This window comes from Camellia sinensis, chromosome 3 (assembly GCF_055761805.1).
Source record: "Camellia sinensis isolate YWXY chromosome 3, ASM5576180v1, whole genome shotgun sequence".
NCBI lineage: Eukaryota > Viridiplantae > Streptophyta > Magnoliopsida > Ericales > Theaceae > Camellia > Camellia sinensis.
Window position 1 is genome coordinate 167,396,545 of NC_138963.1, and position 27,974 is coordinate 167,424,518.

Here is a 27,974-nt window from a genome sequence, read left to right on the forward strand (position 1 = left end):
TTTTGCAAATTTTTTTCTTCTCTCTCCACGGAAGAAAATTTCAATTCCATTACTCAAAGCAATTCTAACAAAACCAAGCATGACGTTAGCTTTGAGTCCACAAAACAATTCAAACAACATTGCAGTGATACAATTTGACATTGCTCTTTCTTCACTACCCATTCTATGGAGCACATTTGTAAAATTTCTCTTTCCCTCAGGTGTTTAATTGAACTCTATAACTATATCAAGAACAAACAAAGAAACAAAAAAGCCTCTCACCCGTACTATAATAGTGTGCCGTTTGGTGTATTATACGCTTGGAATATTTTCAGCTGCCATTCAGAACTTCCGCAATGTTATGAACTGAACAATTTCGTCTGCCATTTGGAGCTTCTGAAGTTACCTGTGAGATGTCGGAATAGATAATCACAGTCCAAACATAAATGAACAATGAGAGAGAGAGAGAGAGAGAGAGAGAGAGAGAGAGAGAGAATAAAACAGTTGAAATATTGTACCAGAACTTCCTGCAGGAGTTCTTCAAGTTCGATTCGTATCTCAGAGAAGGAAGGGCGATTGTCCGGAATGGCTTCCCAACATCTCTTCATCAAGTGCAAGATCTTGGGGTGCGTATTGTCTGGAAGATCCGGTCTCATGCCCTGGCAAATAGAATATAAATAAAGTTAAAAAGGTGTGGGTGATTACTTCTATCAGTGTGGACAAAATTGCAACCAGGGAAATCATAAAAAGCTCATACTGGAGTTGAAATTTCTTTTTTATTTGTTTTATTATTATTTTTATCCACAGAAGACCTTTTTTATTCACAATTTCAAAAAATTTCACATTTTCATTTTATCATTTTTTCGGTAATATTTTGTGTTAGTTTTTTCCTTTTTGCCTGAATTACAGTATCGAATCTAAGACGCTTATTGATTACGTCTAATAAAAAGTTGATATAAGACTGTTTAAAGGGTGCATTGCACCCATATCTAGTTGTCTTCTAAACACGTAATATTATGTTCCGGAACCCTACAAATCTGTAGTTGAAGTTGTCCCTCCAAGTAATTTTACGAACTTTGTATATATGTCCAGTTTTTAACCTAATGGAGGTTTGTGAATCCAAAATATAAGGATGGTTGCAAACCAAGATAGTACATTGAGCATCAACTCTCACTTCAAAACAAGTAGCATCCAAAGATTATCCAAGACAACTGTTCTATTTGAATGATGTCATCACAGATAAGATAACGACATAATTTTTTATTTTTCTTCATTCATTTTTACTTCCAGTTAATAAAACTACGTCTGAAACTAGATGTTCAATCTCATCTCTTGGGCGTTCCCTTCTGGAGCTCCTAATTCTTCTGCTTAAGCATCAGGATGTCACAGAAAATACTCTGAAAATCCATAATATCTTGATGCATGACTTGGTTTGGCTGCCTCATTTTTAAAATTAATATGTAAATGTATTGAACGTCACACCAATGAATCAGTAATAGCTTAATGAGATTGAATATGTTTCCCATCAACCAAGGAGTTCTAGTGTTTGGCTAGCTCTTTGGCCACCAAGTCTCTCTTAAAGGGAGGTCTTGGGTTCTAATAGGGTGCAACAATTAAGTACTTGCAAGGAGAGGGTGAGAGTTCGACTCCCCAAGATACTAATGTAACAACTACTAACTTTCGTTGATAAAAATATATATATATATATATATGTTTCCCATCACGAGTTAAACTAAGGAACAAAATGTGGTCATTAGTTAACACAACACAGAAATGTGGCACCAGATGAAGTGCCATAACATGACATTCTCAATCCTACCAACTTAACTGTGTGTATATGTCAAGCAATGTAAACACTAAAGTCTTGTTTTCATTTGCTACAGTTCATTGGAACCGAAGTGTTTTTAAGAGTTTCAAAACTTCATGTCCCACGTTGATTGGAAAAATAAGTCACATCGAACACATCGAACATATATGTTTTTGTTCTTCTTGGTATACTTGATTAGTCCTGAGTCGTGACAACTAGTGGTATTTACTTGATTAGTAGTGACTACCTATGTTTCATGTCTGTTTTCACTGTTTTAGATCTACTCTTCTTTGCCGTGGTCGGCTGTAAGTTCTATTTCCAAATTACAGTTCCACTATTCTAAGGCCTTATTTGGGAACAAGCTAAATTAGTCAAAAAGTCAACTCATTCTCTCTACTTTTCTACACATCTTTTCATAACAAGTCAAAAAATTACTAAAAAAGCCAATTCCCAAATGAACCCTAATTTTATTCTATTCTATTTCAGTCAGCTCAGCTCTTTTTATAGGGCTTTATATCACAACAGTTTTGAAATACAAATATATTACAAATTTTTATATTAATTCAGATTTTATTCTCATCTGTTTAAAAGTTTTTCCTATATATAGAGTATTTCTGCTACAGAAGTACAAAGTAGTACACTGATATTCCAATACACTCATATTTTGAAAGAGATCACAGATTCATCTCAAAAGAATTTGCCTACTAGTTTGTGTTTTCTAGACAACTCGATTCGGACGGTTGTTTTTCCTCCTGGTGGATGCGAACACCAAATGAGTGGCTGTTAGCTTCTGGGAACAGTGACTTTAGGACAGTAATTGCGTGCCTCAGAGACTCACAAGCCACATCTTTCTGTTTAAATTTCTATTATATTTTCTGCTTTGATTCACTGAATCTGTATAATTGCATGATATATATGATTGTTTAGTTCTATTACCAAGTCTATAAACTGTTTTGTACTGTTTATAAGTTCTGTTTATTTTGTGATGCATGTTTAGTTTGTAATGTAAAATTATTGCTTTTAACTACAATGTAATCTCACAGGGAGGATGATAAAAGTATAGAACTTTTAAAACACTCGAAAATATTCATTTATAACTTCATGAAGACTAAAATTGGAAGTACTGATGCTGTCAGCAATGAAAAATCAATTTAAAGATAATATATTGAAGTTTGTAAAAGAAAATATGGTAAATTATATATTTTATCTTATGATATAACTTGATATACAAACAACCAAACCTGTCTCACTCCCAGGGCAGCTTGTAAAGGAGTCATCGTATCATATGGAACCTGCATCTCAAAAAATAATCATCATCTCACAAGGTTTTTTATCTTCACAATTGAGAAGTTAAATACTCAAAAGTGGTATTTGAGGCTTGGCGCAAATTGAGGAAATACCTTAGCGGTGACAAGCTCCCACAGAACAATAGCAAAACTGAATATGTCTGCTTTCTGATCGTATGGTTGATGATTAATAACCTTTTGATGGAGAAACAAAGTAAGAAATGATATCAAAGTAAGAAGTGAATAACTAGGAAATCAACATCAAATAATGGTTAACGTCACGCAATTCTATGACACAAGTCCAGAACCTAGTGTCAAACAAAGTGCACTTCATTAGTTTTCTCAAAAAATTCAACCCAGTATTGCATGCATCAACATTGTTAGATACAGAAGATTTAAAATGATACTACAGATTGAGGTAAGTTAACTGATGTGCATGATTCATGGAAATAAAAGAATTGCAATGTCAATACACTATGAAGCACAGGCATGGACACGGTGATTTCAAAAAAATGGGAACAGGGACACGGCAAATTATTATTTTTTATATATATTTGCTATGTAGATTAATATTATGTTACCAAACAATCAAAATTAATAAAAACTAACATTAATTCAATATATATATATATATATATATAAACCACTACATTTAAACAAATTAATAGATCATCCATATTTGGAGACGCGTGTCCCCTGCAAAAAAAAAAATTAAAAAAAAATCAATTAATTAAATGGCATGTCCCTGCCATGTCCCCGTCTCCCTTGACGTATCTAGATTTAGACAAGTGTCCCCGGCGTATCCCCTACATGTCCCTGTGTCAGACACTGCTATGGCTCCTATTTTAAAGTGTTTGTGCTTCATAGACAATCACACTAAAAAGTGAGCCCAGATTCAAAAACAATCAGGAAAGTATGGTTGAACATGCCCTAAAGACCGTCACATATAAAAATTTAATTGGACCATGCAGCTCCATCAATGCACGAACAGTTTACACTAATCAACGATTAAACCATCAATCCAAGTCTCAAAATAGAATGATTTTTATGAAATTGCCTGGACCATTTGACCCGCTCCCAATTTTACTACATACTGCCTGGTCCAGTCCAGGTTCTAAAACACTGCCATCACCCATTCTCATAATTATTCCCCATTTAGCGTTGTTGCGAATTATCAATGTCGACCAATCATTGCAGAATACAAGGATCTATTGCAAGCAACTGGGTAAGGGGGCTAACTTAGTCAACAGATAACTCAGGAAAGCTTTTACAATGAGAATTAACATTAGGATTCCGAGCTAAAGGTAGAAAAAGAATTTTAAAGATAACACCCACGCACAATCCCTCATCTTCAACCATATCAAGCTAATGAAGCAGAAGACATAGGCAAACGAAAGAGAGTTCAACCTCAGGGGCCATCCATCGGTATGTACCAGTCTCTGCTGTCATCACACCCCCTTGATTTTGGAACCGAGCAACGCCAAAATCTGCTACCTTAACAACCTTGAGACACAATTACAGAAATCATAGATTAAGAAATGTCACAAATCATTAATGTTGTTAGTGCCTATAAACCATTCGCGTCACATATGTCAAGTTATTATTCATAAACTACAAATAGCATTAGTAGAAGTGCAAGGAAGCATGATGGTCTATCAATCTTAGGCTATGTTTATGCGTGGATAGCAGGAATCTCATTTCATGTCTCCTTTATTCCATTTGACTGCATGAATGACGTGAAATGTGATTCTAAGTTACCTTATTAAGGTGAAATGGGGTTACAACACTAAGCAGAACCTCATTCTTGCACACCCCATGAGAATCTCACATATTTGAAGCACTCAAGTGTAAAAAAGAAACATGGGCACACATTATTTAAAATTTTACCATTTCCCATTAGAAAATTCTTAACCAATCCAAACACTAGAATTTCATTAACCTCAGAATCTTATTATTATCAATATTCCTGGTAATAGGATCGCATTCTGTCTTTAATTCCTACCACCCAAACATAGCCTTAATTTACTTGGGAGATATGAGGATATAAAGATCATCAACAATAGAAAAACTAAGCCCAATTAAACTCAAGATAACACCAAGAAATCCTTTAATTTTTAACCCAAAAAATCCAATGTTATCATGATATACCCTTCAGTCATATTTTTAGAACATCTTTAGCATAACCCTTCGAACCCCCTACATTAACCTAGCCAAAATAATAATAATAAGAGAGACAGAGAGAGGGAATCATAGAACAATAAAATAAGTAAAAAAGGTAAAAGAATAGTGATACATGTGAACATGAGATTGCCATTTGGAATTGAAGATACAATAAACCAAAACTGTGACCATGCATGCAGACTTTCTGTAAGATGTGACTTATGCTACAGTCCCTCAGTCTTACTTTTACATGGTGAAATTAGATTTCCATAAACTTCTACTTATTAACTCTAGGGAAGCCAACAGCCACAAATGAATCCTGCTATACCTGTTAGACATAATAACTCTTTATGTAATGAACAGTAATAGTTTTCACGAACCCATTGTTCTGATTTAAAGGTAAATCATCTTTCAACATACAGCAAAACAAAACAATTAAACATCTGAAAATTTATATACTTGGTATTTAGGAGACAACAACAGAAATTTAATCATGATGTTGGAAAATACTTACTTTGTCATTATCCATAAGCAAATTTGCTGTCTTAAGATCCCTGTGAATTATGTTGTTTTGATGCAAGTACTCCATTCCACTGCAGACATCAATTGCAAACTGAAGCAATTGAGGGAGATTCAAGACAATGTGATTCTTGTGTATATATTCATAAAGGCTTCCTCCAGGCATGTACTCTGCAAGCAAGACCAGAAGACAAATTCCCTTTCAGTGGGAGAGAAGAATCATTGCACAAAAATAGATAAACAAACATTTCAGGAAAATATGTATGTAAACTATTTCCAGCAGTTAAAAACTCTGAGAAGCTGTCGACTTCAATGAAACTTGTAATGATACATAAGACAACATCAACAAAGAAGATTTAGTCATGAAATGAAAGCTATTTATGTATTGCAATACTAGCATGCATGTAAACTCAGAAACACAAATCATAAGATAATCCTCACGATAGATGGTTGCTTCATTTTTCAAGTCAATTTATCATCAGTGCCTCAGCTGATTAGCTATCCCAACTGAGTCTTTGCCTATAGATTGAACTGTAATTCAAGGGCTATTGTTAAACATCCATAGTGGATCTCCAACTGCACTTGCAGTCTCCGTTAGCACCACCTTCTCAAAACCCACTGCTGTCACTAAAGCAAAGGCTCAGCTCTCCACCACCCAAGGCTGCCTCTGCTACTTTACCTAATTCAACAAGCTTAATCCTATTATGAGGGTCAAGGTCAGCTACAAGCATCAGTTGTTTCTAGTCAGCTCCATGTAAAATCATATTTATGGTTATGAATAAAAGACAATCATGTCGTTTCTCATGGCCGCAACCCAAGTCCTTTTTGACATCCCTCTAGTCCTTTTGAGACCTTCAACTTGAATTGGCTCATTCCTTCATACCAGTGCACCAACTGATATCCAATTATGAAGGACGGAAGCAAAAAAGGTGACCTTGTAGAAGGTTGTGTACCTGTTACTATGCATAAATGAGGAGCTTTCGTACATGCACCAACAAATCGGACAACGTTTCTATGTTGGACTTCCCTGCACACAAAAAACAGCAAGGATATTGATCCCCGTATTAGAACTATAAGAATATCGTAGTACACTAGCCAAAAAGTTAACAGAATCGTTGAGTTGTTGGATTGACCAGAAAAAATTAGAAACCCATGCATGGTATGAATGTATTTTGGCTTTCAGACGTTCACTGCTTATGCAAGCGATACACAAACATGCATTTATGGCAAGACAATGCAGATTCCAACCCAAGAAGATTCTTTGCAATGTCACCTTGTTAAAGGAGCCAATTGCATTGCTTTGTGATACCACCTAACCACAATTCGGAGATACCTCTTCATATAATGAGAATGAAATTACAGAAAGAGCGGTTTGGATCATCAAACGCCTGTAAATAATTTAGGGATGCAACTTGGTCTGGTTTGGTTTGTTTCTCCACAACCCTAAACTGAAATGACATAAATTTAGGTTGACTTGGTTTTCAAGGAGTGTTCCCCCAGCCCACCACCACCACCACCAAACTCTCTTTTTTCACAAAACTTTAAGGGCGACATGGTTTCTCTCAATTACCTTTTTTTTTTATTTAATTTTTTTTATTGGCTCTCTCTTATATCCTGATCTCTCAGGTGGAACTAATATGAAAAGAAAAGAACAAGGGACATACTGAAATATTCTCATTTGAGATAACGTGCTAAGTTATTTGGCAGTGCATGCTAGTTTTGACATAAATTTCCGCAAAGCACTAGCAAGTGTACAAATTACAAAATCGTCAAGTTAAGAAACATGAGCAGAAAAAATCAAAAAACTGCTCTCGTTCATATGGCCTGAAAGATGACTTAAACTTTTACATATTAGATATTGAAATTCTTCTCTTCGGATCTTACATAATTTATATTGTTACAATTTTATGTTGAGTGAATCATTAGTTAACATGTAGCATAATCAAATTTATGAAAATATTAAGATCTTTGTGAGTAGAAGAGCCTTATAGGAACACAAGAAGATGTAAGCTTTCTAATGAAACATTTGGCATCGTTTTAAATTTTTGTTTGTTGTTCTCAAAAACATTTATATATATATATATATATATATTAAAAAAAATTAAATGAAAAAAAAAATGACACAAAAAACTTGTTTGGTAAATTGTTTTTGGAAATTTATCCCAAACTTCTAAAAACTGTTTTCACTCAAAAATGAAACGATTTGAAAACAATGGTTGTTTTCAAAAGAAACCCCTTTTTGGGAAACGCTTTCAAATTTTTTTCTTGAACTTTTCAAAACCGTTTCACTCAAATATGGAACAATATGAAAACAACAGATGTTTTAGAACTTTTCAATGTTTTCGTTTCCAAAAATGTAAAGAAGAAATGCCAAAAATGAAAACAATACCAAACTGGATCGAACATAAATTCATGTTCAGAATTTCATAAACAAAGCCTTCAATTTATCAACTCCTTTTGCTTTTTACCTTGCATAAACACATCATGGAAGCTTGAAGGACAATATATAGCAAGAAATAGACCACTTAAAATCTAAAATTTATGTTTTATTTGTTTAAAAGCACAGTTATATATTTGGGAACTTCCATGTTGTTTTTCTAGCAAGAAAAATCATCAATGCATGAGTAGTTAATCTTAGATATGAACTACATTATGGTCTGCATAGTAACAGCTGTTTATTATTTTACCTTAGGATAGCTACTTCTTGAGCAAACTCATCCTCCAAAGCATCATTTAGATGTTCAGATCTAAGGACCTTAATGGCAACATCCTGACCAAGGTAAACTCCCCGATACCTTTTTAAAGACACAAGAAAAAAAGGTGTTTGAGAGAGAGAGAAAGAGAATGCAGGCATGGACAGTAGATACAAGTAACAATTCCATAAAACGAATCCCAACTCACAAGTCTCCACAGGATCCAGATGCAATTCTTTCTCCTATCTTCAATAATCTTCTATCTATTTCCCAATCACCAGATTTTCCTTGTGACACTAATGCTTTCTCCACTGCTGATTGAATTTGTGAAGACCCAGACCATGATCCCTGTATATTTTTTCAGAGAATGTTAAAAAATGGTCTTAAGACCTAGGCCAGAATGTTAAACCTTGGTCTTAAGACAATCCATTTACATATTGTGTGGGTCATTGTGTTCTGTTCAATTAACCATTGTGCAACATGTGTAAATGGTGGCCGAAAACATTGACACCATTAAGTAGAGGTTTCAGCACTCTCCAAAAAAGCAAGTGCCCGTTATAACTTATAAGCCTACAACCACCTTTACAGTGGGCAATTTGAAAATCTCAACCATGACAGCCATTAAAGTGCCTTTATGGCACCTGATGGCCAGCAACTTTTGGTAGATGTGAATTGTGATTTGTGCCACAAAACTGGAAACATAATGTCATAGGTTGAGATATTTCAACGGGCATATTCTCACTGCACAATATACTGTCTTCTAAGAAATCCATTTTTATGAAAACGAAGTTAAAAATATAATGCAAGTCAAAGTACAATGACTGGAAAAATAAATTACATTAAAATTCTTTCCTTTTCCACTAAGATGGACCTGCCTACCTTCTCTCAAGAAGCAGGTCCTTCCTACTTATGGTTTCAATCCAACAGGAAAGCTATCAAAGCATACAGCAATGTAACTACTTTTAAGCAAGTCAATACTCAAATACTGAATTCAGTTGCCACTAGCTACCATCATTCGTTGAATTTGGTCTGAGAAAGCCCATAAACTCGAGCACATTTGCGTGGAGGGGCAATTAATCATAGAATGGAAACAAATTAGTTACCTCATTTCTAGCAATTGCTTTCTCCATAGCTTCATATAATCCCTCCGTATCCTGACCACAACATTGCAAAGTCAGCAACATTTGGACTCACCACAGATCCCTGTCGTAAAAGAAATATAATCACAATGCTCCTTATTACAGGGCCTCACTGTCCCGGCACAAGCACAGTTAGTCTACACAACCACCCAGATGAGATGTAATATCAGTAAAATAAACATTTTTCTTGCATTCACATACCACCAACAAGGTAGCAAAGAATATTTGCAGAGCGAGCACATAAAAGAGAACATTAATTATCATACAACAGGAAAAGTAAAAGTGTGTAGGATTCTTTTATTTTGATTTCTTTTATCACTATTTCTCTATGCCTTTTTTGAGAGAGATTGGGGAAAGAACACACTACAGTGAGAAAAGCAGGTAGAGACAGCAATGGCATAAACATTTTTAGAAGAAGTGGATCCAAACTATTTGAATGGGAAACAGAATAGCACAAAAGCAAAGCAGTATTAGCTATGAAGCACGGACACCTCTCCGAGGGTTCCGTACTAGTGTCGGACACGGACATGCGTCAGACACATGGTGGATACGTGTCTGACACGCAACAGAGAGTATCCCATTTTTTTTTTTTTTGCAGCCGGACACATTCCAGACACTTTCAAGACACATTCAAGGTCAATTTCATAATTTATAAAACTTCTATGGGGTCGATTTGTAAGGAAAAAAAACTAGAACAATATTTTCCCTAAATCAATTTACAATAGAAGAGAAAGAGAGAACTAAAGAACAAAAGAGAAATAGAGAAGACCCGGTTGCTTTTCGGTGGTCATTCGTCAGTCGTCGTTGCTCGTCGGCTGTTATCTAAGGTACACCTTCACTGCTCTTCTTCTTCTTCTTCTTCAATCTTCTTCTTCTTCTCCGATCTTCTCTCTCGATCTCAGTTGCTGTCTCTCTCTCTTTCTCAATCTTCTTCTCCAATCTTCTCTCTCGGTCTCAGTCTCTCTCTCTCTCTCTCTCTCTCTCTCTCCTTTAAGTTGAACTTTTATTTTATTTTTCTTTTCATTTAAATGGTCAGTGTAACATCTGCCTCTCTCCTTTTTTCTTTTTTCTAATCCCATTTTATGTAAAAAAAAATTTTGATTAGTTTTGTTCATTTGAATAATAGGTATTAAGCTATAAGATAATAAATAATTATGACATATAGTAAATAAAATTAATTATTTTTTTATTAAAATAAAATAAATAAATTTTTTTTAATAATTTTATGACATGTAATAAATAAAATTAATTATATATATTGAACGTGTCCCCGGCGTGTCGTGTCTCCTATTTTTTGAAAATTTGCGTATTTGCGTGTCCGTGTCGTGTCCATGTCCCGTGTTGTGTCCATGTCGCGTGTCTGTGTTTGTGTTTCATAGAGTATTAGTATAAAGATGTTACAAAATGTTAAAATCCACCTACTCTCCACCTACTTCACCCACTTAAACCTACTCCACTAAACCTAACCCACTACACCACTACCACCTCACCTACTCCACTAAACCTAACCCACTACACCACTACCACCTCCACTTCACCTACTCCTTACCTACTACACACTCACCCTCTTCTATATATAGGAATCATGAATCATTGTAATGGATATCAATATAAATCAATCAATAACAATCAATAATATATATCAGTTTATTTTACATGGTATCAGAGCGGGTTTAGAACTTGGTATTTTCGCTTCCCCGGCGGGCGGCAATCTCACCTTAGCCGCCCGCCGGACCTCAACCTAGACAACATAAGCCAACACCAACAGCCATTATTCGTCGCGATCACACACACACACACGCACATAATATTTCACGTCCACTAGAAATACCAAACAGCCAAACACATCACCAACAAATTGCGAGAAAAGCTTGGAAACCCACCTGGGTGGGCAAGGTTGCAGAAGTGCATCCTGACTTATCACTCCTCTTCAGATTCAGACTCGGCACTCTGGAGCCATTCCACAAAGGGCTTGATATTCTTCCAGATCTGTGAGCCTTTATTGCTTCCACCTAATCCTTTCTTATACCACTCCACTACAAACTCTTCTTCCAGCAAATCATTGTCATAGAGCACTTTGAGAACCAATGCCACCTCTTTCACCGCCTCAGGGCTGGCTTTCCCAACACAGAAGGCCTCAATTGCATTAAGCAGAACCAGCTGCGATCCCTCCTCCTGAGTGGCAGCTACAAGATAGTTCTTTTTCTTGGCTACCTCCTTCGAAAACCCCTTTCCGGCACCGGAAAAGAGAGCTTCAAAGAGGGCATCCATGACCTCCTGGGGAGTACCAGAAAGAGATCCCAGAAAGGACTTGAGCTGGCTAGCAGGGGAACCCTTGTTGAGGTGTCGGCGACTTCAGCAGCTCAGGTTGTGGCCCAGTCGCCTAGTACTGCCACTTCCGCCGTTCCTACCATCGTCGATGTCGATTTGGGCGACCGGAGCTACCCGATCTACATCGGATCTGGACTACTTGATCAGCCTCATCTTCTTCCACAGCATGTTCATGGCAAGAGAGTCCTTGTGGTCACTAACACCACACTTGCACCAATCTACTTGGATCCAGTTGTTAGTGCTTTAACACATGGGAACCAAATGTTTCTGTTGAGAGTGGTATTTTACCCGATGGATACTGATACATTGAACACATAGCCAAGACAGATTCCCATACCCAACACACCACATTATTATGCTTCCCACTCTCCCCCACATTCTTTATTTTATATATATATATCTTTCTTTTTATTACTTTTTATTATATTATATTACCCCACTCCACTTTTTCTTATTTTAATATATATATATATATCTATGTATATTTTTTTTTTACTCTCTTACCCAACGTTCTCCCTCTGTACACTTTTGCAGTCTATGCTTTCTATCTTCCTATATTATTATTATTCTTATTCTTATTAAACAAAAACAAAAACAAAAAAAAAAAAAAAAAAAAAAACATTTCCACACACCATTGCTGTTTTTCACAAATCCGTGTGATAAAGCTTTGCACACCAAACCTTACCTTCTTTTATTCCTCTCAGGGATCAACCCCGATCACACTTACAAAAAAAAAAAAAAAAAACAAAAAAAAAAAAAAAAAAAAAAACACACACACACAAAACAACTACATCCACAGGCGGAATTTTTCTTCTCTACTCTGCCGCCGGCCTCTTCTTTTTGCCTCCAGTCTGCTCCTCCACTGCAGCATCTGGCGGTCCTCCAAATCGGAACATCACGGTGGCCTTCCGCTTCAGTTCCTTATTTTCCGCCTTCAGCACACTTATCTCTGCTCGCGCATCCTTATACATGCGTTGGAGCAGAGCCAGTTGGGAATTTAACTGTTGCACCTCATTAGTCCTACTCTGCAGCCGGTTCGACAGGTTTGTGACCGCCGTCATGCTTTCCACACATACCTTCAAAGTATACTGATTGGCCTCCACATCCGACAGCACTGCCATTCTTTGCTCCACAGACCGCATCGGAAAGTTCAACGGAGTATACCCAGCGGTGTTTGGTTGAGGTTCCAGTGCCACCACACCAGTTCTTTCTCTCGTTGACTCGTTGAGGTCGGGAAAGAGGGTGAGCAGTCCACGGGAAGACGAGGACGAGGCCATTTTTCTGGGCACCAGAGTGTTACAGCGTATTACAGAGTTTCTCTCTCAGCACAACAGTGTTACAGCCTCTCTCTCTCAGCACAACGAAGAGTTTTACAGAGGATTTCGCAGTTTTTTTGCTTCTGCCTCGGCCTCAGGCTCTGTCATGGTTAAATAGCCGAGGCAGCCACGCGCATCGCGCGCCTCTTGCCACCAGCCGACCAACGGGCACGCAAGCCAAGGCGCCCACGTGCCTCGCCATCATGTCCGGCACACCTTTTGATGACTTGGGCACGCCTTTTGATGGCACGCCTTTTTATGGATTGGGCACGCCTTTTGATGGCACGCCTTTTGAAAAATTGGGCGCACCTTTTGAGGATGCGATTTTTTATGGGTCCGACAAGACTCTGTAAACTGTCCCGACATTAATTCCGGTTAGCTCCTTCATGGGTCCGACAAGACTCTGTAAACTGTCCCGACATAGATTCCGGTTAGTTTCTACAAGGGTCCGACAAGACTCTGTAAACTGTCCCGACATTGATTCCGGTTAGTTTCTACAAGGGTCCAGCAAGACCCCGTAAACTGTCTTCTACAACGGTCCGACATGACCCCATAAACTGTCTTCTACAACGGTCCGACATGACCCCGTAAACTGTTTTCTACACCGGTCCGGCATGACCTCGTAAACTGTCCTGCTACAACGGTCCAACATGACCCCGTAAACTGTCTTCTACAACGGTCCGACATGACCCCGTAAACTGTCTTCTACATCAGTCTGACACGACCACACAGTGTCTGCTACAACGGTCCGACATGACCCCATAAACTGTCTTCTACATTGGTCTGACACAATCATCCAGTGTCTTCTACATCGTTATGACACCACCATACAGTGTCCTCTACATGGTTATGACACCACCATACAGTGTCCTCTACAACGTTATGACACCACCATCCAGTGTCTTCACCAATGGTCTGACACGACCATACAGTGTCTCTTATCCTCTTTTATTTTTCTGTATTTTCTTGTTTTGTTACTCTCTCCAAACTCAAGTTGGTTAGTTCCTATCCCCCTTGAGTTTGCGGGGGGCTGTTAAAATCCACCTACTTCCCACCTACTTCACCCACTTAAACCTACTCCACTAAACCTAACCCACTACACCACTACCACCTCACCTACTCCACTAAACCTAACCCACTACACCACTACCACCTCCACTTCACCTACTCCTTACCTACTACACACTCACCCTCTTCTATATATAGGAATCATGAATCATTGTAATGGATATCAATATAAATCAATCAATAACAATCAATAATATATATCAGTTTATTTTACACAAAAGAATTTAAGAAATACCTCAACAAGCCATCCATCCACCACAAATACATCCAAAGAATAACCGTCAGTAGTTGAGAACACGTGTGCCTCACGGATGTTAAGTCCTATGTCAGAAAGCAAAGCAGAAAGCTAGAACAAAATGGGACAGAGTTAGAAGTCAACAGTCTAAGTGTAAAAAATAAAAAAAAGAACAAAAGAAAAGATAAGTCTACCAAATGGATGATAACGTCAACACCCCTAATGAAGTGATGTGAGAAATCTATATATGAAAACACAGTCATCATCCACAAAATGGCATGAAATTTTCATCTAATGGCTTGATAAAGGGCTTTAACTAGAATCTGCTTCCAAATAAACACAAATTTTGACACAAACGTATCAAAGTTCTGACTATAAGATTCCAGACTTCTCATTTAACAGTAGTGAAACCTGAAAGAAATGCAAAGCGGAAACAATGAACCCATTTGCTACCACCAGTGTTGTCAAAATCTTACAATACACGAAACATATCGTATCATATGGAAATGCATATGTATCGCATACTCGCCACACCACGTATCATACAATTCATATCAGATTGTATAGAAAAGATATGTATTGAGTACTCAGATTGTTGGGTAACTTGAATTGTGAATGCTATAATACCACGAAAGAATGCAAAGTGCATTTGAAACCATAAAAATTGGCACAAAATTCCTAACAGAAGAAATACACATAAATAAGCTAGTATTGAGTCTATTGACCAACAAGAAGCAAATCAAGGTTTTAAAAAGCGGTGTTACGTAACGGTTGTGACCGTTAAGTTACGGTTGCGGTGGTAAGTGCTACCCGTTACACCTGCTTTTGTGGTGTGACGAAAATTCACATGTGTAGCGGCCGTTTCGATGTTACATAACAGCCGTAACAGTACCGTAACGGCCGTAACGGCAAGTTACACACCGTTACAATATTTTAAATAGCTTCCTTTCCAAAAAAACAAAACTTACAAAAAAAATAACGAATACTCAAGTGATCTGAAATCAAAGAAAATTTTTTGTATGAATTCATTTTTTCTTTATAATTTATTTTTTAATTTTTATTTTATTACATTAGCATGTAAAATAAAAAATATATAAACAATGGTTGTATTTATTTTTATAATCATTTCATTTAATATTTAATTATAAATATTTTTATTTCGTTACTATAATATGTCGTCTAAAAAATGTCTTTAGAAAAAAATCAGTAGCTCAAAAATAATTTTTGCTTATAGCACAATTTTTATTTTTATAATCATTTTCTTTAATACTTAATTGTAAATAATTTAATTTAGTTAGCTATAAAGTGTTGTCTAAAAAAATGTTATTTAAAAAAAATCATTAGCTTAAAAATATTTTTGTTTATTGCACAATTTTTTTTATAATCATTTCATTTAATAATTGTAAATATTTTTTTATTTAGTTTAGTTCAAGTATTAGTCAAAAATAATTTTATAGACATTTGAAATCAATTATTCTTAAAGTTATTAACTATTGAAATAAAATGTAAAAAGTGATTTAAAAATATGAAATATATTGGATCATACTTAAAATTTAACAAATATTGATCAAAATCTATTTTAAACCCTAATAAATGTGATTTTGAAAAAAAAAAAATACGTGTATCAATAAAAAAAATTTCAAATTGTGCAAAAAATTTAAAAATTCACGATTTCGGTTACCGTAACTGTTACGCTACGGCCTTTACACCCCGCAACCACTTCACCGTAATCGTTACGGTGACTACAACTGCTTTGCGAAGCCTTGAGCAAATGTCATTGACAAACCTTCCACCTTAGCCTCAACTTATGGAGCTTTCTCTACCACATAAAAGCATGTGCTTTGGTTTGTAGGCAACAGAGGGTTCAGGCACCAAGGTACCAATTCATGGCATCAGTTTTAGATTTTTTGCATGTGATTCCAGATTAAAATCAGATCACAGAAAACATGAAGTATGATCATGGACATTAACATAAAAACGCATACAAGACTTTGAACAACTTTGATCAAACATCAATTAGTCAAGAATGATAATATTCTTAGAGATGTAAACTGAGAAATACAATCAGAGAAAGAACACAAATTTAATTATTTTTCTATAAACAAATCTTCCAAAAAAGTTACCTGACTAAGAAGCTTTGGCTTGTCAACAGTAGAAAAAATTACTTCATGAATTGGAAGATGTGAGACTTCCTGCCTACATCATAGATGATCAACTCACTTCATGTATGAAAGGTAGGTGTATATGCAAAATCTTACTTTTATGCCAAGAATACTGCCATAGACAAATCACCATATTCTTTGGCAGCAAAATAAGTTTTTTTCCCCTTTTAAATAAAAGGTTGATGCTAACCTATGAAGCACGGACACGTCACTCAAGCCTGAATACAAGTGTCGGACACGTGTCGGACATGGACACCCATCGGACACGTTGTGGCACATGTTCGACACTCTCCCTTACGTGTCTCATTCTTTTTTTGAAATTTTTATAGTCGAACACGCGATGACACGTTTCAGACACGCTGGTGTGGATCGAAGAAGCTCTAGACCCGTTGGAGAGGAGACAGAGAGAGAGCCAAAGACGGATCGATGGGAGAGAGAGGGAGACAGATCAAGGGAAGAGAGCGACAGATTGAGGGAAAGAGAGAGGAAAGAGAGAAGAAAACCTAACCTGTTTCGACTTGGTCTTCTATGTTCTTCTTCTTCTCTTCGTCTTCTTCTATGTTCTTCTTCTCCTCTTCATCTTCTGTCTTCTGTCTTCTTCTCTTCTCTGATTTTGTTTATACTGTCTCTCTCCTCCCTTTTCTGTTTCTCTCCCTTTTCTGTCTCTTTTCCTTCCTTTCTTTTCTTTTTTTTTATTTATTTATATCCATGTTTTTATTGAAATTTATAAAACAAATTATTTTCATTTGAAGAAAAAAATCAATTTTTATTAAAAAATTTAGGTAAATTGTTTAATAATTTTATTATTATTGTAATTTTATAGGAACCAATGATTTTTTTTTTTAAAATTATAGATATATAATAAATAAATAAAATTATATTTATTAAACGTGTCCCCAGCGTGTCGTGTCCCCCATTTTCTAAAATTTTGCGTGTCTGCGTGTCCGTATCGTGTTTCATGTCCGTGCATCATAGATGCTAACATAAATTTGGGGGAAAAAAACTGCAACATGGGAAATGTATATACATGTATTTTTTATGAAATATATACACATTGAAATGGTACCATCACACATGATAGATCATGGATGCTCCCTACACATGCGACATGTAAAGCATTTAATCATTCCTTCTTACTCTGGACATAGACTAATTACATTAGACTTGACCTAAAAAGGAGTTGGTGGTTTGAACCAGACTACCAATACAAAGGTACATGGAGGATTCTTGTATACTAGATAGTGTCCATAAATCTTGAAGGGAAAACCAAAATTTTCCTGGAAGAAGTCATTTCAAGAATGAGGTGAGGCTAATGATTACTCTGTATTCCCCTGAAACTGTTTAATGGAAAGATTTTGCTTTCCAAACTAAACGATTTGATATGAAAGAGGACAAATGACATAATTGTCTGTCGTTGCCATGACAAACAAAAATATTAGGAATCATATTGTAACTAATTCCTACAAAGACACTACTGTAAAGTTATATGTTGTGTTGTGTGCACTTAATAACGGCAGGTAATTGGTTGATGATATATGAGAATAATTAGCTTACAAAAAGATACACAGATTTTTTTTTTCTTTTCTTTTCTTTTTTTTTTTTTGGTCAACAACAAAAATGAAATTTATTAAGAGAAAAATAAGATACAATAAGAGTACACAGGGATAATGACTGATATAAATTGTGATAAAGGGATAATGATGGAGATAGTGCTGCCAATCACCTTTGGAATTTCTAGGCAAACTGGGCTATTAGCAGGATGAGAATACATCAGTGGATTAGGATCCCAGACATGAACAAGATTATTCACAAGTTGCTATAGCAGCTCAAAAGATGAGCCTTCATACAACAGGGCAACATCGAAGTCATAAGATCATTACCACTGACATGTGCAAGGTGAGGAGGAGATCAAGAGACTGAGAGACAATCAAAAGAAAGATAGCATGGAACAGAAGAGGAGGTAATGGAGGATAGAGAGCAACAACAGTGTCAGACAACTATGAACCATTCACTGGTGATGCAAAAGGTGATATATACAGCGCGAGATGAATACCATCACTCTCTAGGAGTGAATCCACATATCAGGATAGGGCAACCCCAACACATTCACTTGCATAATACTTGTGGTGTCAACCAGCATTTGACAATGAAATGGGATCATTTCAAATAAAGGACTTTACGGTCAGGCTACAAGCAAGTACAGATTATCAGCCAAAATGGACATGTGCAGGTTTACCTAGCCCCAATAAGACATGATCTTGTTGTAACATTACGTGCTATATATGTGCTTTACTCGCCACTAATACAGATTATGGAAACCCCTTTACTACTACACACATCAAATTATGGAGTAGCCTTCACATCACAAAACACTGAGTATAATATCTATGTGCTTTATTTGCCACTACTACAGATGATGGAAACCCCTCTACAACTATACACATCAAATTATACAGTAGCCTTAACATCAGAAAACACTGACTATAAGAAAGTGAATAGAATGTAACCAAGAAAGTCATTCATAAAACAATCATTAAGTGATGCATTTTGGGCCCACTAGAAACTCTATATGATATTGAGCCCCCCACCCCTTTTTTCTTTTAAATTATATTTGATATTGAACCTTTTTCTCATCAAGTAAGTCAGCTATGCTTGAACATGGCCTTTTATATGGATAATTGCTATGATGTCGTACTGGTATTTAATGAAAATTATCATTATGCCCACTGAAATTCAAAGTTTACTTCTATAGGTCACACTCTTCTTTTGGGTAAGGTAATGTCAAAAAGGTTGAGATGTTCTTTAGGGAATACAATTTCTCAGACACGGGGGGCTTTTGAGCAAGGTAGACAGATTCTAGATGTGGTTCTGGTAGCAAATGAGATGGTAGAGGAGTGTCGAAAGTCGGGGAAGGTAGGCCTTGTGTGTAAGGCAGATTTTGAAAAAGCGTATGATCATGTAGATTGGCGTTTTTTGGATTTCGTGATGAACAAGAAAGGGTACGGTGTGAGATGGAGATCTTGAATTAGGGGATGTTTGGTGTCTTGTAATATGTCGGTGATAGTTAATGGTAAATCAAGGAAATGTTTTAAGGCCTCGCGAGGGTTGAGACAGGGATGCCCTTTATCTCATTTTCTATTCATTTTGGTAGTGGATGTGTTAGGTAGGATGGTTAACAGAGCTAAAGAAGTAGGCCAGTTTGAAGGCTTACAGATCGGTAGAGATAGGATTAGTGTGTCGCATCTGCAATTTGCGGATGACACTATTTTCTTCTCTACAGGGGATGAGTGTCAAATGGCAAACCTTTTTTCAGTGGTAAGGCTTTTTGTGGCACTTTCAGGGCTTAAGGTTAATTTAGAAAAGAGTAGGGCAGCGGGTATTAATACTGATTCAAGACTGATTTAGAGTGTGGCCGACTAACTTGGTTGCGGGATTGAGACATTTCCTATGAAGTATTTAGGTCTCCCACTAGGAGGTAACCCAAGAGGCGAAATGTTTTGGAATCCAATGGTGGAAAGGATAGGTAAGAGGTTAGAAGGGTGGAGTAGGGCCTTATTGTCCCATGGGGGTAGGTACACTTGGTTAAGATAGTGCTAAGTGGGATTCCTATTTATTTCATGTCTTTGTTCAAGATTCCGGTCAAAGTAGCAAAATCCATATAAAAGCTAATGAGGGATTTTCTGTGGGAAGGGAAGTATGAAGGAAGGAAGGATCATTTGGTGAAATGGGAAACGGTGTTATTACCAAAGGAGAAGGAGGCGCTTGGCAGTTGGTAACATAGTGGCTAGAAACATGGCTTTATTGGGCAAGTGGATATGGAGATTCCCAATTGAGCGTGGTTCATTATGGCATGCAGTTATCAAAAGTAAATATGGGTTGCATGTTAATGGTAGAGACTCTCAGGTGGTTTCTAGGGGTGGAGGTCTATTTCTCATATTTATCCAATTCAGTCCCAATTCATTTCTGTAAGGGTGGGTAAGAGGGACATGGTAAGATTTTGGGAGGATGTTTGGGTGGATTCTTTGTCCTTTGCTGAGTTCTATCCATTTATGTATAGAGTTTCTGAGTCTCATAATTGTTCTGTTGCGTCCGTGGCTATTTCTTCGTTGGCTCCTTGTTCGTGGAATTTTAATTTTTTTCCGAGTTGATATCTTTATTGTCAAGACTTGAAAATGTTTCTTTGTCTCCAAATTTGGAAGATCGGTGATTTTGGAATATTCATTCATCGGGCTCTTTTACGTGTACATCCTTTCTGGACAAAATCATTGATATTCCGCATGTACCTCAGTTTTTGTTTCACAAAAAGATTTGAAAGGCATGTGCTCCTCTTAAGGTGAAAGTGTTCGTGTAGATCTTGGTTCATGAGGGCACTTTGACAAATGATTCATTGCAAAAGAGGAGACCTGCATGGTTTCTTAATCCTCAATGGTGCATAATGTGTTGCAAAAGTGGAGAATATCTAGATCATATTTTTTTGCACTGTTCAGTGGCAGAACTTTTGTGGAATAGGGTGTTTGGTTTGGGCAATGGACAGTGGGTGGCTCCTAAAGGAGTTGCTCAAATGCTATTATTTGATTTTCAAGTTTTTGGAAGGTCGAAGGGGGCTAAAGTTCTTTGGAGTTGTGTTGTATAGTCTTTGCAATCTTCTGGGTCATTTGGTTGGAAACGAATGGGCATATCTTCGAAGGAGGAACTAGGGATATAGATTATTTATGGAATAGAGTGAGATACTTGGCGTCCTTTTGGACCTCGGCAAGTCCTATGTTCCGAGGGATTCCTCTTTTTTTGATTGCTTCAGATTGGGTGTCGGTTTGTTTCATATAGTTTGCAGATGGTTGTCTTTTGGTTTGATTTTCTTTTTGGTTGTCTTATTCTATCTTTTTTCTTGTTGAGGATGCCTTATCCTCTCTTCTTTTTGGCCATGAGCTTTAATAAAATTTAACTTTTCTGTTGCTAATCTAATCAAAAAAAAAAAAAAAAAAAAAAAAAAAGCTCGCAAATTCACAATCAATTGTTTTTCATTGAAGTTTTCAATCTCCAGTTATAATTTCCATAATTTTATTTTTTTACCATTTTTTATGTTGACTGACACCTCTGTAATTTTTCTGCCCCTTGCTTTGACAATCAACATTGATATTTTCTTATTCTGAATATTGCATAATAAAATCATTGAGCTAACAATAAAAGGTATGGCAGTATTGATATTTTTTAATTCTTAAGAAATATGATTCATATAAAGGAGGATGACAAAAGTTTGGTGAAACTACCTTCTAGAAAAGTTCTCTGTGAGAAATCTTCTCTCTATGTCATTGGAATTCTTTCTAACATCCAAATTTAGGTCCTCGAGCTTAGAGCAGGGTTCAAACTCACTCTCATAATCCCTGTTTCTACTTGAAGTGAAATGAATAAGAAATAAGTTGCATGGATGGAGAACAAAACAACACAAATTAAAACCATTGTTAGAAAGCCGCATGCTATAATGTTATACCACCTACACAGACTTTTTCTTCTTTTGGTAGTATTATAAAAATTTACTATTTACATACATGTACACAGATAAAGAGGAAACACTGAAAATTATAATATCAAAATTGCTTTAATACCTGTTATGAGACGGCACAACTCCTTCACTGTCAGCATTACAACATTGTCTGGAGGTAGAAGGAACACTTACTTCTTGTTGCTCATCATCACCATCTGCTTTGGTCAAGAAATTCTACACAGAAATACACAACAGAGGATAGATAGAAGATATATGAAAAAGAGAGCAAGAAACTAAGATATAAATCACAAAACCAAAGTAAATGGAAGAAAGAACTAGGACTTCTAGCATCATAGGGAAATAATACAAAAATGTTCTTCAAGAAAGTTTGGGAACCCAAAAATCTATTCTCCTTTAGGCTCTTAGGAACCCAAAAATCTATGGCGTTGTTAGGTTTGTGTTTTGAGATATTATTTCAAAAATAATTTTCTAGAGAGTTTAGAAAATTTGAAAATTTGTTTGGTTGTATACTTTGAAAATAGTTTTGGAATTTGGGATGATTTGATATTTTTTTGTAATTGAATGGATGGATGTAAGAGAAAAAGTGATTGAGAAGGAGAGAGAAAAAGTAATTGATTAATGTGTAGTAGAGAGAAAAGTGATATTGGAATTTTTTTTATAAAAATTTCAACCAAACATGTTTTTGGAATTTTTTCTCCAAAAATATATTTTGAGACACAAACCAAACATGCCCTAAAACTTCCAATTCATTTATTTATGAATAAAACTTTTTAAAATAAATTTTAGGACTTATTGTCCGCTTTCTTTTATAACATATAGAATGTGAAAAATGAAATCTTACTATTTTGATATAATAAAAAAGAAATTGTTTGTATCATAAAGAAGAAAAAAAACAGTTTGTTATTATTATCATGAACAGGTATGGAAATGTAGATTTATTTTTTTGGGGCCCTAATCTACATATCTTGAATTTTTGTAGATTGTTGTGTGAAGTTGTTAGCATGTCCATGTTGCATCGTATCAATGTCCTAGTTATCAGCACTTCTTACGCTAGGCAGCTCCTTCAAATATCTCCTCTACCGTTAACTTTTTTTCAAAACTTGGGGAGGTGAACATGAGCATGTCTAAGCATCGGATTCCTCTAACGCATATGTCTAAGGCCATTGAGACTACTAAATATTTTATTTTTTTATTTCTAAGGTAAAATGGTGTTTATCAAGTACTATGGATATATAATTTTCATGCCTTATCATACATCAAACTCAATCAATACAATATGAAGTGGGCATGATCAACCAAATACATCATACACAAATATACACTAGTGTCAAGTGTTCGATACAGATACTTTAAACATTTAGGCATAGTCCGAAGTACAGTCTTCAGTCTTGCGATTCTATGGCTTTATTTGGGTTATTTAAACAAGGAGCATAAAAATTTTAGATCAATCTGGGTTCCCAGCTAATAGAGCAATTGATGAAACCTCTTGCATTGTTGCATTTATCTTAAGAAGTGGCGTGCATGCTTCTAATAAAGCACGAATTAAGTTCAAGTTTGATGCTTTCTTCTTTGGAATGCTATGTGTATTTTAGGGATCAGCATGGCCATATAACTAATGTCTCAAAGCCATTGGGAACCGGTCATCAATAAAACTTTAGCATCTTGAAACATTTCAAAGGCAGTTAGCAAATTTCAGTTGAAGGAACAATTTGGCAATCATTCATCGTTTTATTCTATGAAGCATGGGTACTTCGAAAAACAAGCCGTACCCTTACCGGGTACTTACCGGCGTATGGTACCTCGTATGGTACTTCTTCATACGTACCGGGTACACGAAACACGTACCCAAATTTTTTCTTCTTAATTTTTGGCGTACCCAGACGTACCTAATATATACTCAAACCGTACCGTACTTCAGTTGAAATAATATTTTCTTCTACTATAGAAATAAAACCCCTTTAACTAGACTTCTTTTTTATTTTTAGTTTTATACTTAGTATGTTTTTAAAATTAAACTATGGTTTGTAAAATATATTGACATTTAATTTTGATTTATACATTTACTTTTGGCATTAAATGTTAATTATAGGTTAAATCTTAACAAATTAAACCATTTAATTAATTTTACATTACTATAAATTAAAAATAAATATTTTTTTACAAGCGTACCAAGCCGTAACCGTACCCTACTTTTTTTGAATTTACCGTATCGACGTACCCGTATCGTACCAGTACCAATACTCGTACCCGTACCCGTGCTTCATAGGTTTTATTCAATCATAATATATTCTTGGCAATATGGCCAATTGATGCAAAAGAGCAGGAATTTGTGATTTATCGCAGAAGTGGAGCAATGACGGAAGGCAAGGTTGAAAATTGAAGGGGCTGATTGTTTAACTAAAACAAGAGTGTTTTCATTGCATCCATTTGGACATGTTTCCCCCCTGCGTGTTTTTTTTTTTTTTTTCCACCCAGGAGGGTTGATATTATTGGAGGACCTTTAAAGGATGCCTCCACTGCCACCCACAAGCCTTTCTTTTTTCTTTTTTTGGGATTGAAATTTTGATTTCAGTGAGCAAAAAAAAAAAAAAAAAAACAAAAACAAACAAACGAACTACTAAGTCATTCTACCTGACAGTGCGTACAAGGGTTACCGCTCTTGGTACCCTTGAATGAAATAAAAGATGAATTATTCTATCCAGCAATACTATGATTTGATCCACCACAAATTAAGAGAGAAAATTTCAAGTATATTTATGCATATATAAAGATATCATGAAGTTAAAAGCAAATAAACTAATGAATATGTAAAAGAACAAGGTAGTACGCAGTTTTCCAATATATTCTAACAAGATTGCTATGTCAAACTGAACATCCGTCTTTTATGGTAAGAGAGAAGGGAAAAAAAAAATTACATTATTACAGTTGCCTTTCAAAACAATTTAGCAAAGAAAATCTACTATTTGGTCAGATGAAAGCTGTACCTCGAGAAAACGGACATGGTAAACTGGTCTGTTATCTGGATCCTTCGCCAAGACAAGAAGCTTTTGATGCAACAATATATCTTCCACCCTATCCATATTAATATCCAACCCATAGCTGAAACAAAAAGAGCATACAAATCAACAAGATCCTAACAGGTTCTTGCATAGCTGAAACAAAATTCCCTTTCTTACTCAAAACCCACATCCATGAAGGCATACATAAAAATTCCAAAAGCCGACAATTTTTTCACCAATTCTAATAATACCATGCGAATTCATTGAAAATTTCTGAATCCTACATTATATATAACATCTAAAAATGATGCCCTTGCTTAAATCTGAACACTAATAAACCTACAAATCCAACTAATTTATATAAATTGAAAAAAATTAATTTTTTTCTTAATAAATAATAAATAAAACAAGTGACACCAAGCATATTTATATGTATGTCCGTACATGCACACACAAGAATATAAGAACATAAATATATATATATATATATATATATATATATATATATATATATATTTGTATTACAAAAGAAAAAAAAAAACCACACCAAACAGAATAATTAGAATAGAGATAAATTTTGAAATCTCATTAGATGAACAGGTATTGAATACAAACAAATCAGAATGATGATGAAAGAGAATACCTAGAAGGTAACCGATTGAAGTGAGCATCTAATAGTTCACGAAACTCAGGATTACACACGGCCTCTTCGTTTCCACTCTCTACCAACCGATTATACACATCGTTTCTTATATCATACCCACCGAAACTACCAAAACTCCGAGGCGGCGACGAACTCTCGCCGACTCCTTCAACCAAATCCATATCCACAAATACTCACTTGTATCTCTATCTCTATCTATATGTATATATGTATATGTGAACCCTACCTAAATCACCTCCATAAACGTATAGAGAGAGAGAGAGAGAGAAAGGGGGAAGAGAGCGCGATCAGAGGAAGGAGAAAGGCGGTGAGAGACAAGAGAGGATCTTTGACGGTTGATAGAATCTAGATAAGAGAAGTTAACAAATTGGAAGTTTTGTTGAAAAACTGAGGGCAATTTCGTCCGCCATTCCTGTAGCAGCGGAGGTTTCTGACTGTAGTGTTAGAGAGAGAGAGAGAGAGCCTTGGTTTAGACTCAAGAAGAAGACTAGTTAAGAGTTAGGCGAGAGGGAGGAGAAATGTGAGGAAGTGTTAATCTAGAGTGAGGGGGGGGAGAGAAAGGAGGTGGAAGTAAAAAGTAGAGTGGATAGGGTTCTGAACTTGTTATAATCGTTTTTAAAATTGTTTATTTTGTCCCATGAATTTTGTTTTAAAATTTAAAAGCTACTTTTCGTTTTATGGGAAAGGAAAAAAGAAAAGAAAAGATAAAATACTCAAGATTTCACCGTTACAATAAATAAAAGGAAAATTTAGAGAAACTTTCCATTTCACTTGTTTTCCAATTATTTCCACCGCTCAAGATAAATGTTTGACCCCTTAAAAAAATTCATAAATTCACTCATAATAATGTAATTTGATTTGTTACATATTTAGATCTCGTTTGGTAATCTTTAATTTTAATCAAAAATTTATTGTAATTTATCACATCATTCTTTCTATTTTTCTGCATATCTTTTCGTAAAAAATAAAAACAATTATTAAAACAATCTGTTGCTAAATGAGGCCTTAATATAAAATGTAACTTCTTTACTGTATCATTATAAATGAATTGTGAATTTCTAACACTCCTATAAAGAAATAATGTTGCTTCTCATTTTATATTTCTAGCTAGTCCAACCCAATTAAATTACTGGTTTGAATCCACTGCAATATTCAACTAATTTGTCAATTTTGAAAATAGGTGAGTCAGTGGCAAGTTGAAAATTTCTCATTTTTCAATCCAGCAAAAGTGAGTTTGTTGATGATTTTATCCTAAAACCAACCTAACCCTATTATTAGCCATACCAAAAGTCAACTCGTCTACTACAAATCTCCTACTACTGCGAACCATACCATTGCGAACTATCCAACATCTCGAACCTATCTCTTCCCAATGCAAGCCCCCTCCCATGTGAGACCCTGCTATCGCAAACCACCCAACATCATGTTATAGGCTCTCTCGCTCTGTCTCTAAGAGAAGGCTTGGGATGGTCGTAGATAGTAAAAGAAAGCTAGTATATAGTAGGAGGAAAGTGGGGTAGGAGTATCCATGGATGGTAGGAAGGGGTTGTGGTGGTTGAAAGAAGAGAGTGACAGTAACAAACAAGAGTATAAGAAAAGTTAGGGAATTCGGAGGAAGAGATCGATGGTGGTAGCGGTGACTGGCCAACTATAGTTAATGTTAAGGTTAGAGTTTCTAAGATTGACAATAAGGTTATTTTTTATATAAACATGTATATTAGACAAAGAAATAAATATTTGAATTTGTAATTGTATACATTTAGAAAAGGCATGCACTGAGAATTAGGTGTGTGATAATAAAAGTTACCTTATTATATGTGACCATGACAATCATTACTACCACCAACCCCAACCTAAGCTCCATCACCTCCACTCTTTCTCTTCTCACTACCACTAGTTCTCCACCATTACCGCTACCCTACCCCTTGCTCATGCCTTATCCACCACTTATTACTCTTTTTTCCAACAATACTACCATTCCCTTTTGCTTCCATGCCTAGTATGACTCAATCAAATGGTGTTGGATTGAAACCTCTATTGCAAAGTGTGCATCGCATAAATTTTTGGATAAATTTATCTTTAAAATCGTTTAACAGTAAAGGGTGTAAAAAAA

The 27,974-nt window shown here is 35.8% G+C and overlaps 1 protein-coding gene and 1 long non-coding RNA gene across 4 annotated transcripts; one reads left to right on the forward strand and one right to left on the reverse strand.

The window, feature by feature from the left end:
- LOC114286432 (serine/threonine-protein kinase STY46) lies at nt 1-26,467 on the reverse strand. 3 transcript variants are annotated; one of them, XM_082921349.1, is made up of 16 exons: nt 25,841-26,467; nt 25,183-25,297; nt 22,299-22,411; nt 21,963-22,082; nt 16,657-16,729; nt 14,534-14,644; nt 9,548-9,598; nt 8,653-8,792; nt 8,439-8,546; nt 6,705-6,778; nt 5,747-5,922; nt 4,480-4,575; nt 3,187-3,267; nt 3,028-3,078; nt 498-638; nt 1-385 (listed from the first exon to the last, which is right to left on the reverse strand). In XM_082921349.1, exons 1-16 carry the CDS (start codon nt 26,020-26,022, stop codon nt 311-313), a joined length of 1,707 nt encoding a protein of 568 aa, XP_082777475.1. In that variant the 5' UTR covers nt 26,023-26,467; the 3' UTR covers nt 1-310. The 3 variants fall into 3 exon arrangements, with proteins under 3 accessions (XP_082777475.1, XP_082777474.1, XP_082777476.1); XM_082921348.1 differs by having other exon boundaries at nt 21,963-22,085; nt 25,841-26,450; XM_082921350.1 differs by lacking the exon at nt 21,963-22,082 and having other exon boundaries at nt 25,841-26,450.
- On the forward strand, nt 10,164-14,714 carry LOC145822894 (uncharacterized). Its single transcript, XR_014364733.1, has 2 exons — nt 10,164-10,989; nt 14,520-14,714. It is a non-coding gene; the product is annotated as an uncharacterized LOC145822894 (long non-coding RNA).
- Nucleotides 26,468-27,974: the final 1,507 nt, after the last annotated feature.